The sequence below is a fragment of the Uloborus diversus genome, chromosome 3, assembly GCF_026930045.1.
Source record: "Uloborus diversus isolate 005 chromosome 3, Udiv.v.3.1, whole genome shotgun sequence".
Classification (NCBI taxonomy): Eukaryota; Metazoa; Arthropoda; class Arachnida; order Araneae; family Uloboridae; genus Uloborus; species Uloborus diversus.
The window spans coordinates 134,883,009-134,895,013 of record NC_072733.1 but is presented as its reverse complement, the minus strand read 5'-3'; the positions used below and the strand labels follow the sequence as shown (position 1 = coordinate 134,895,013).

At 34.0% G+C, this 12,005-nt stretch overlaps 1 protein-coding gene across 1 annotated transcript in view; it reads left to right on the top strand.

Moving 5' to 3' along the window:
• The window catches only part of LOC129218954 (galactose-3-O-sulfotransferase 4-like), a 126,653-nt gene extending 119,556 nt beyond the window's left edge, over positions 1–7,097 (top strand). The window contains exon 3 of the mRNA XM_054853273.1: positions 6,255–7,097. Coding sequence (XP_054709248.1) covers positions 6,255–7,097 — 843 coding nt within the window. The remainder of the gene's footprint in view (positions 1–6,254) is intronic.
• The last annotated feature ends 4,908 nt before the right edge of the window (positions 7,098–12,005 follow it).

Below are 12,005 nucleotides of genomic sequence, written 5' to 3'. Positions count from 1 at the left end.
ATTGAAAACTTGATCACCCTTTCCTAATGGACATGTCCATTGTACATCCCGCATTGATACCTGTTATTTCACGCAATGCTGATCGGCAATTAGTACTGACATTCTAATCACACGTTGCTGATCTCTGTCAATTAGTGCTGGTATTCAACAACCGCGTAGTCAATGTTGAGAGGTAATGTCTGAAATCGTGTTCTCAGCCCATTCTTGACACTGAATCTCGGAACGTTGAATTCCCTAACGATTCCCAAGATGGAATGTCCCATTCGTCTTGCTCCAATTATTCGTCTTGCTCCATTCCGTGTCCCGTCAGACTTTGAAGACTGGACGTACTTTGAAGGTTATACTACTGCCATCTGTGTATTTACATATTGCTATCCCATGATTATTGTCACCTCAGGGTAATTTGCAAATAACAGTTGCGGTCTTCTTCAGTAATGTCGTTATGCTTTTCTATTTTACTTTAAAATTAACCTTATATAATGGATTCTTATACATAACTGTATGTCCAATTTGTCTTCCTATTATGAATAAGCTTAATTTTTCATTATGCCATCTTTTGATGTTTTCAAATACGTAATGTTTATCACTATATGCTCATTTCAACCAAGGAAGAAGTGTACGTTCAAATTATATGTAGGATAGACCGACTAGTGAATGAACACCTCGTGTTTTCTTTTCTTTTAATTAAGGTTTTAAAATTTTTTTATTACATGAATTGGTACTAGTCACTTTCTTTTACACATTTCCAGAAAAAAAAAAAAACGACTGGAAAATACCGTGTTTGTCCGCAGGTTGGGGTGCTCAATCACTGGGTCAAAGCACTTTTTTTTTCCATTTCAAACCTCCAAAAACGCGATTCAGAACTACAAAAGTTCTTGAAATTTTTAAAAAAATAATTACATATATCAGCTAAAGTGTTTTTGCTGTCATGTGGAAAATACTACAATTTTTAACGATGATATGAGTTTTGTAAAAATGAAATTTCGCTTAGGTATTCATTCACTGGTCGGTCTATTCTAAAAGCCCTGGATCCTTCTCTTAAGTGGCGACACACTTTGATCCATGCACTGCGCGCTGCTTTCGACTGCGATTGGAGGCGGGCAGTCACGTGGGTTCAGTCCGCCATTTTGTGTCGTTGCCTGTGTGATTTCACTGTGCGGAATACTGATATTTTCTCTTTGGTATTCGTATTTTTCATTAAACGCTATCTTTAATGTGAAGATGCCTTGGTGTAGTGCATTGAGATGTTCTAATAGTTCAAAATTACTATATCGAAATACATTGAAAGATTATTTATGTATTTTAAATGTTTTTATCAATACTGCTGTGCAATTTCAGATACGTTTTGAAACTCTTGTTGAAATTGTAATATTTTTTACTTTTCATGAAACTGTCTGATGGTTTGTTAATTTTCATGGGATAATAAGGATATTCACTAAAATCATCATAACTAGTTCCTTCAAATATTGTAAAGCTCAACTATATAATGGCACCTAATAAATTACTAGCAGTAGTAAAATATTTGCCCTGTTTTTAAAACTGATTTTTCTGAGTTTAAGATAACAAAGTCTTCAAAATTTAAATATGCTAATTATTTTACTTATTTTTAATGTAAATTTTCTATTATTTAGTTAGTTTCAAAATGCCTCAACAACTGTAGCAAAATTATTTTAAGAACACGTCGTTTTGCTTTTAATTGTGTCATAGCCATGAGTTTCAGTGTGTTGCCAAGTTAATTATTTATCTATTTTGCGCATAAAAATTACGATATTAAAAGTATGAAATTATTCATTAAGAAAATCGAGCTTCTTTGAGATTATAGTAACATGGAACTCTTTTTTTTCGTTTCATTTTTACTTTGATGTGAAAACCTTTTTAATAAATTCATTATTGCTATTTATAACAGTTCGTCACAGATGTAAGCTGAAATCTTTTATTTGAATTCCTATTGGTATCAAATAATTCAATTATTGTTATTTTTTTATATTAATTTAAAACTGGTTAAAACATTTTATTATCAGTTTATTGAATTTTTAAGAACTAGTAGTATCTTTAAAAATCTGGTTTAAATGAAAGGCATTTTTTAATGTAAAATCGTCATGAGAAAAAAGAAAGTGTTAGTAAAAAAAAAATGGAAGAGTCCTGCTGAAAATAAAACCTTATTAGTTAAGACAAAAGAAATTTTGCAATTTTTTAGAAGTGAATAATTTTTCATAAGAAAACTACACACATTAGTAATATAAATGATACTGCTTTGCATGAATAAGTTCAAACTGTTGCCCAAGTTACAAAGAATTTATGACATAGTTAATTTAGCTCACTACTGTTCTACTCAGTAGTGGATTTAAAGGGGGGGGGGGGCAGGAGGCCGTGCCCCCTCCCCCAAAGGATAAATTTATTTAACTATTTTATTCACTATTTTTTAATTGCCTTCTGCATAGCATTTTTTATATATAGTTAATTAAACAGAACACACATAGAGCATATTTTGAATAATAGCATTTTTATTTGCTAAAGAAGTCATACTGGAGTCTTAGAGTGGCAGAAATACATTTATACATTTAACTCGCTGGTTTTGAATTCAAGGGAACGTAATATCGCGATTCGTCCATTATTTTTTCTTCGATGGAATCAATAACTAACAATCTTCAAAAAATGTGTAGGCGTGCCTAAAAAAATATTTTTGATCCAGGAAGCTATTTGCGAAATAATAGCTTTTTCTTTTTCAGCTTATAAAAAGTGCAAAATGAAAGAAATCATATCATAGTTTATTGAAAAACCATGATATTAATAGATGCGGCATGTAATATGAATATGTTATCTCAACTGCATCATGGCTTCAAGAACAATTAGCAATTGCAAATCCACACAGAAATTGTTCTGAATTTTTCAATAAAACTTATATGTTTAATAACTATGGTTTCTTAATTACATAATATTTTGCAGTTAAAATACTATACTATAAAATAATTTTAAAAACTCAAATCAGGTATGGGTATATTTTTTTATTGAATAACCTTACCCTCGTGTTATAATGATTACGACATTGTTCCTAAAATTAAAACCGCTCATTGTATAGCATTTCGGCAACATTATATTTGGTTTAGTATTCAAAGTATATTAGTACATAATGTATATGCACTTAGAAGTGGGTCATTAGTTTATGGGATCCTAAAAAATTTTAAAAAAAAAAGACATTTTAAAATAAAGTAATGAAAACTTTGATATGAAACATCGTATGTGGCAGGGTGGAGGAGGAGTTGCTATTCAATTTCCCGGGCCCCCTTCGAGTGATTTTTCTGTATCCGCCCCTGGTTCTACTACACCAACTTTTTAATAATAAAACGCATATTTAAAACACTTCAAGTAATTTGTAACTCAGAAGGTCTATATGAAAAGAAAAAAAAAAAAAAGAAATTACTCTTAAAAATGGTCGAAAATTTCTTCAAAACACCTTTTACTAATATTCGGTTTAATAATAAAAAAATATTTTACTACGGTAAAATTGAACATTTTTGTATGTATATTGTCAGTCACATAAGTTACGATTAAAAACCGGTAAACATTCTTTGATAAAAAGATACTTTTCAATGAGCGAAACTCTGTATTTTTCTACTATTGAGATAGGGAGAAAGTTAAAGAACGACACAAAATGGCGGACGCTGGAGCGTGACGCCACTTAAGAGACGGATCGAGGGCTTTACTCTAAACATCCCAACCAACTTAAATTACTTATAAACGTAATTAAATTGCATAAATATAGTTATTTGCAAATATGTAATAAGTTATGTGCATATAACTCTATAGCTGCTATGAATTAACTGCAAAGAAAAATGTTTAGAAACGAAATGTTACATACGTGAGGACAAGAATGAGATAAGAAAGCGATTTTTTAATGAAAACAAAATGATCCTTTATTTAGTACCCAGTTGGACCACCTCTAGCATGACTGCACAAAGTTGGAGGCTTAAAAGTAGTGTGCAATGTCCAACATCATTTGGTTTTTCATTTACAGTAAAGGCGCAACTAAGCTAATCTAACTTAGTAGGCCGTTCAATTTAAAGTCCAATGTGATTCAAAATATGCTCAATATGTAACAAATGAGAGGCTCAAGCAGGTCAGAGAAGATTATAATGTGAAAGAGGACTTCCTCTAGCATCCTTGATTTGTGTGACTGAACATTTTCTTGTTAAAAATGGCTCCTGGAACTCCCACCAGGAATGCCAAAACATCGGTTAGAAGCAGGTCAGAAACGTACTGTTAGGATGTCATGGTGAAGTAGAAAAATATTAAGAAAGACTGTTTTCTTTCTAATGTGATAGCAACCCATAACATCACCCCAGCTGAGGGTGCTGCGCGCAGCTGAAAGGCAAATGTAGTATTAGGGGGTCAACCAACAACGAGGTCTCCACTAGCGTAAACGATTGCCTTCATTGTTCAAATTGAATCTGGATTCTTCGCCGAAGGTGATTTGGATCTATCCGGTAGCAGCTAATCCTGTCGAACGTGACATTCCTCTAAGTGGAGGTAAAAGTTTCAAAGCCATAATCCTACCTTTATTTTCAGCTGCATGCTGCACCTGCTGCTGCGATCATACTGTCGGGTGCGATGGCATATGATACATGGTCACTCTAATATTAACCCACAACACCATGACATCTTAACGGCACGTTTGTGGGTGCCTCAATCACATGTTATGGCACTGATCGCAGAGCTCCCAGGAGCCATTTTTTACGGGACAATGATCTGTCTGACAGCAAGGGAGTCGGGGGACTTCATTTCCACATATCCCTTTCCTTGGCCCACTCGATCCCAAGAATAGTCACAGATAGAGCACATGTGAGATTGTTTGGGACGGTAAGTTGGACAGCCAACGAGTGTGATTGAATCAGTGGGTCGTTTGCAGAAATTGTGGTACGAGATGACGTGGAATATCATATGAGACAGTTATGTCTCAATCGCCTGTAACGCCTCGTACATTTAAGCTAAACGTGGCTCAACAGGGTGCTAAAACTTTCATTCACTTGGGATTTTCCCATTAATAAATGATCATTTTGCTCTCATTTTGAAATCTTTTTCCTATAAAAATCTTGTACTAACTTGTAAAATTTCGTTTGATTCGAAAAATTCCTTATAGGTGGGTCGATTTTTTTTAAATTACATTTTTATTAGTGTATTTTCTTTACGTTCAAAAAAGACGAGACAGTTGAATGGTTATGGAAATTAAATGAAATTGCCTCAACCTATTTAAGAGCATTCATCATATTCACTTGAAGTTATATAGCAAAACATGACTAAGTTCAGAAGCTTTTTTAGTTATTCGATAGTTATTCATACGTTTTGGTCAGAAACAATCGAATTGCAATAAAATACTGTACAGTTTGACGTGACAGCAGTTAATAGGCAGTGACAGCCAAAAAGGCTAAATTGAGTTTGAATATCCGCGTTTCGAGTTACTCTTGTGTATTTTCCTAATTTGTATCAAGAAAGACCGGGTAAGATGAGATGCAATAAAGGTACCAAAACCTCTTTTCATAAGTACATTGGAGTACAAAAAGGAATATTTTACCGGCAATCATGTACAGTTGAAGTCGATTAATAGTTCGTAAAATTAAAAGCGCTGCTTTAAAGCTGGAATTCTCAACGGAGTTAGATTTTTAAGAAAAAAAGAGATTTTCAAAACTATACGGTATATTACTTAATTATCTTCCTAAAATTTTATTTTTGAGAAAATTAGTAATCAAACAAGAAATATTTATTAGAATAGCTTAAGTCACAAATTTCTTCGTCCTGAATTTTTATGTTTATTCTTCAGATTTTCGAATTCTTTTAAATCTAAGGCAAATGTAGCAGGTATTTCATAGGGACCACATACCCTTCTTTGTTTCCCATTCTCTTGAGCTTACTGAGTCTTAATGCATGAACCTCAAAGTAACATGAACTATAAAAAAATTTAGTGGTTATCATGTTATAGGGTTTATAAATCTAACTCCCAAGTTGAAAACACGATAAACTGATGAGCGACGATACTATATTCAAATAAGCAATCCTTAATGCGATGAACTGATGTATCACAACAAGCATTAAAACATCATATAATTTTTAAAAGGCAGCATGTGTTGTGAATAATACAAAGAATATAAAGCTATATCTTTGTAGAGTTTGTAATACACCTGATGAACATAAAGCTTACATTTCAAAATTAAATAACCGGATATTGTATTTTACGAAATATTTTGTCTTTTTTTTTTCAGGAATTTTATCAAATGGATATAGAGGAATATGCAAAAGGAATTAAAAACTCGACAGTTGTTAGAAAATTAAGAGTTCGTTCAAATGGCATCGGAAGAAATCAAATGTTATATTCCTTAGGAGTGCAGCCCTCATATTTTAATAACAGATTGAAAGTACTTAAAGCTATAGATAATATAGATACATATTTTGATTTTGTTATGATAGCAAAATATTTTGATGAGTCTATGATACTTCTTCGACATTTACTATGCTGGGAAATGGATGATGTGGTAAGCTTTACGTTAAATGCAAGGATGGAAAATTACAAAAAGAATTTAACAGTAGAAGCAATAAAAAATCTGAAAGAATGGAACTGGGGCGATCAACTTCTCTATGATCACTTTTTACAGAAGTTTGAAAAGGCTGTAAAAGAATTTGGAAAGGAAAAGATGGAGCTAGAAGTTCAAGAACTTCGAAAGAGAAGAAACGATTGGTTCGACTTTTGTGTTCAAGAAAGAGTAGAAGCAAAAAATTTAACTTCATACAGTATTTGGAGCAACAAAGTTAGTGGATACGTTTTGAAATCTGATGTTAACAACATAACTTGTGAGGATTTGGTAAAGCCCGAAAATTACTTCACAAGTGAAATTAGACAACATCAACTTATTCAAAGCATAAAGAAAGGTGCTAAAATGTTGACATATGGACCATTATCTTTTAGACATCTTGTAAATCTAAATGTTTTAAAAGGACAAGAACAAGAATTTGCTAGAAATTTGTTGCTAAACCAATACAAATACAGGAGGCGAAATTTTTCACAAATGAGGAGCGATAAAGAGCGAAATCATCAACACAGAGCGTAGTACTGCACATCATTTTATCAGCTATTTTAGAAAAACATTGTTTTTTTATGCACTCTGCCCAAATTGAAGGTAAAAGTTTAAATCAGAAAGGTATCCCTAATTTTGAAAAGTGTATTACATGATATGCGTATTTTGTTACAATGATTGCAAAAATAATAAGTTATATTTTTAAAGCTAAGAACTACTTTTTTGGCGTATAACTATTCGACATACAATTTAGAAGACAATGGTTTAGACATTAAGCAAATACGTTGTGCGTTGTGTAATTCTATGCAATGCTAAGTTTTCAAAAAATTTTACATTGTTGATGATGCAGAAACGTATACAACAATAATGTCTCTTATAGAGTTAGAAACATCAAAATATCGTCTAGGAGTTACTTTTAATTGCACGTCAATAAACGTAAAGAAAAATTCACAACCAACTCTATTGCGCTAATCCAATTGATTATTATTTAGGTGGATAAAGTAATACTGAGTTCAATAAAGGTGGATAGTGGAATGAGAGGCGGCTAGTGGATTATTTAACAGGGAGCTCCACAAGAAATTTTTAAAATTAAGTATGCAGATGAAGTTTTTTCCAAAGGTAAAAAAGTGACATTTTATTTCATACCATGGAGTGTGACAAAACCATTGCTTAAAATATTATATCTTTAAACGTTAATTACAAAATAATCAAGTACAATTTTAGTAAAATCAATGAGGTTCTCTTTTTTTTAAAAATATATTTTAAGTATCTGGTTTCCATCCTAGATGATGAAGGAAATCGCCGCCTGTGCTATAGCTATTCTTACAAAACTAAAAATAGGTAATAGGTAGGTAATAGATATCTCAGATAAGAATACGAGCGCTGTGCAAACGGTTTTTAGAATAACATAAAATGTAACACACCAACAGAATATAAATTCCTAATCGGTAAAATATACTGCGTATCTGCGTTTAACCTGAACGAATTTTATTTAGGTAATCGCCAGGCTAGACGTATACTTCCAAAATCAAAAATTTGATCAAAATCAGATGGAGAGTTAAATTAAAAAGTTTGACGCAAAATTCAATTTTAATGAAATCATATAAAATCTAATTGTTATACGATGCCCATGTCCCTAGGCTCCTCTGTGCTCATGACTCCCAGAAATTAGCGGCCATAGGCCAGTGGGTAATTCAGTAATCAGGCCCTGATCAGTAGAAGAACAAATCAAGGCATGTTGTAGAAGTAAAAAAAAAGTTTATATTCATTACTTTCATTGCTATGAAAAATAAATGCAAACAAAACTAAAATACAACTTACTGCTAATAACACTCCACAAAAGCTCATACAGTTTTGAAAAAAAAAAAAATCTTTTTTCTTTTTTTGAGCAATCACGATTGCTTATTGCTTTCATTTCACCGTCCTTTGCGTTTGGTTCCTTTTTCAGTTTGGACCAGGGACACCAGCACCACCGGCCTCTGCAGGCGCGGCTCCGAGCACTGGCTCCAGGAATCCGTTTCTCCTGGTCGATGGCGTCCATGTCCTACACACACGCGCGCTCAAACACACACACACGCTCATACACACAAGCCTTTACACACATACACACACGTCTACGTGCATACACCAGGGCCGTCACCAAGTGCATTCGTTGGGGGGGGGGGGGTGTTGAAACTGATTTTGCCGACTGACTCCTGACATTTGCCGACAGATACATACGCACACAAGTAATAAATATAATATATATATATATATATATATATATATATATATAGAGAGAGAGAGAGAGAGAGAGAGAGAGAGAGAGAGACGTTCACCGCGTTTCGAAGCTACAGAGAAGTTTACCGCGTATTGAAGCCAGTTTTAAACGGCTTCAGAACGCGGTGAACTTCTCTGGTTTTTTTTTATATACAACGACGTATACCGCGTTTCGAAGCCAGTTTTAAACGACCGCGCTGTATAAAGCGTTTACAAACTAAATGCGTGAAATAATTCTGAACTATTGTTTTATAGTCAGGAGGAAATATATCGTTACATTTACGCTGTTAATTTTGCTAAATTTACTCACTGCGGAATCAAAACATTACAAACGATTACATTAACCGATGCGCCTCTGTATACTTATAAAGTTATACAGAGGCGCATCGGTTAATGTAATCGTTTTAATAAAAAGATACATCGTTTATACGACCAACAGAATGGATCATACGTTGGCTTTTGATTTTTTAGTTGAGGAGGAATAGAATAAGTCCGAAAAACGAGGAGACGTGAAATATTTGATGGGGTTACAGTGAAATAAAATCCCGTCATAAATTGATACGAACCATCCTTTAATGAAATCGCTTTAACATAAAATCAAATCGTTTATACGACACCTCAGAAGAGTATTTAGTAAAAATCGTGGCCAAAAATATTTTCGCGCGTTTTAAGCTTGAATCTTTTTTTTTTTTTTTTTGAGTTTTAGCTCGCTTTACATTCCTTATCACTCTTGATTTACTATATCAGTAAATAAATCAGTATATTTTTTATCTATACTCATTATACAAAAGTTATTTTTCGTATTAGTGAATGCAAGAAAAAGATAGGTGATGTAAGTAAGATTGCGTGCAAATGTAAAATTTGGACGAAGTATTTTTGAGTTACTTTTTGAGGACCTGAGTCAGGTGAAGAGAGGGGAACACTTTACTTGTTACCTATCAACAAAAAAACATTGTACTGTAAAAATCTCTTCTCTGTCTTCGGTGCCGAAATCCGTGCGTTCTTAAACTAATGTTGAAAATGTTTTAGTGAAGTGTTGAGTAAGTTTCCCTCAGCAACCGGACACTTGGTTATACTAGCAACTTAAATCTCCATAACTTCAAGCTTTTATCGATTGAATATTCCAGCACTTCGTACAATTTTAATCTCATGAATTCTTCCTCCATTTTAACGAATACTGCGATAGATCCGTTTGTTTCGAGCAGCTCTCTTTTCTGAGAGAACTGCGTCTGAATGAATTTTTCCCCCGATCCTCGATGTTTGACCTGTTGTACTAATTTATTAGGGATGTGATAAAAAAAGTTTTTTTAAACGTTGACATGCACATTTAGGATGCGATGTATTTGCACCCGAAAAATTCATTTCTAGTATTATTTTTGAAAAATGTTAAGGTTTAGGTAACAGTGGAACGAGCTTAAAAGTTTGAAAAGAAGGTAAAAAATGCCAATTTCCAAAAAAATTTTCATATTACAAATGTTTGAAACTCTTGTTTTAAAACCATTTAAATGCTTCATTTTAACTCTTTTCAGATGTCTTTATGATTAACTACTCCTTTACAGTTTTAAGTGCGCGAATAAACCATATCTTTTCTTGAAATTAACCAAAAAATTGGGGCGAATCCAGACAGAATTCTATGAGGGGGCCATTTGGAAAAATACGATGCTTTGGAAAAATTTTGAATTTTACAAGTATCAATGTAGCCCACCTTTACCAACTAGAGCATTTTTTCTGGAATTTTCACTAAGTGTCGCGAGTTTAACATAGAGGTTGCAATCCGTTCCCAATACTTTTCCTCTTTTCTTAACAAACGTGTGCATTTATCGTCTCCTCAAAGTGGTATTCCTGTTATGAGTACTGCGTTCTGGGACTTTCTGATTTACGAGGAAACAGATATGAACCAACCGTAAGTACAATAATAACTCCGAAGTCAAGGGGGCCCGGGGGTTTCTCCTCCGAAAATTTTTCAAATTTGTAGTTTTAAAAACGCATTTTAGACGATCTTTGGTAATGTTAGGAGAGATGAGGTTCGGTGGCGCTCCCTTGTTTATTTTTCGAAATACGCAGTAGCTCTAAGAATGCAGTTTTAGACGATCTTTGATGATGTTAAGGGGAGTTAAAAGATTTGAGAGCCCATCTAAATACATTTTTCTTATTTGTAATCTTAGAAATGACTTTTGACTGTCTTTCGTAATATTAAGGGTTCGGGTGCGAACCCCCCCCCCCCCCCCCGCGCATTTTTCGGAATTGTAGCTCTAAAAAAGGCTGTTTTAGACGATTTTTTGGTGATGTAAAGGGAAGGAGAGATTAAAAGGCTCACCCCAGGAAATTTTACTAATTTATAGATTTAAAAACGCATTCTAGATAATCTTTGGTAAGGTTAAGAGTTAAAGAGATTCTGAGGTCCACTCCCAAAATTTTTTCAAAATTTAACTCTTTAAATTGCAAATGTAGCAATTCATGATTCGTGAGTAACTTTTAGAGGACCAGGAATTTTTCGAAATTGAAGCTCCAGAAACGTAATTCTTGAAGACTTTCAATGAAGTTAGTGCTAGAGGATTTCTCCCCCCCCCGGAAAAATTTTGGAACTTAAGCGCTTAAAACAAAATTTAGGCCAATCTTGAACGACGTTGGCGAAAAAAAGAGGTGGGGGAGACTTCCATGGAAACGTTTACAAATTATTTTTTAAAACGTGGTTAGTAGACGATCTTTGGAAATATTAACAAGAGAAAGAGGCGTGGTTTGGAGGGTCCCATATTAAAAAGGGAATAAAGAATAATTACATAGCACTGCATAAAGCCAGTGGCGGATTGGTTGAAAAAATCAGCCCTGGCATTAGGAGATATAGCGGCCCCATAGCTCTTATAGATATTAAAATTTACCTAACGATTGGGATATCACTTAAATATGAGGAAATGATGCTTAAGACCGGACTCACGATGCTGCTCCTCTTGCGAAAACCGTCTCCAGGTTGCGTCCATATCCTACACACACATGCATGCAAACACACGCTTACACACTCATGCCTGCGCACAGACACAAACACACACTCCTACACACACACACACACATACACACACTCATGCCTGCACACAGACACAAACACATATGCCTACATACACACACACGAACGCCTACACACACACGCGCGCGCACATACACAGCACTGCATACACAACACTCACA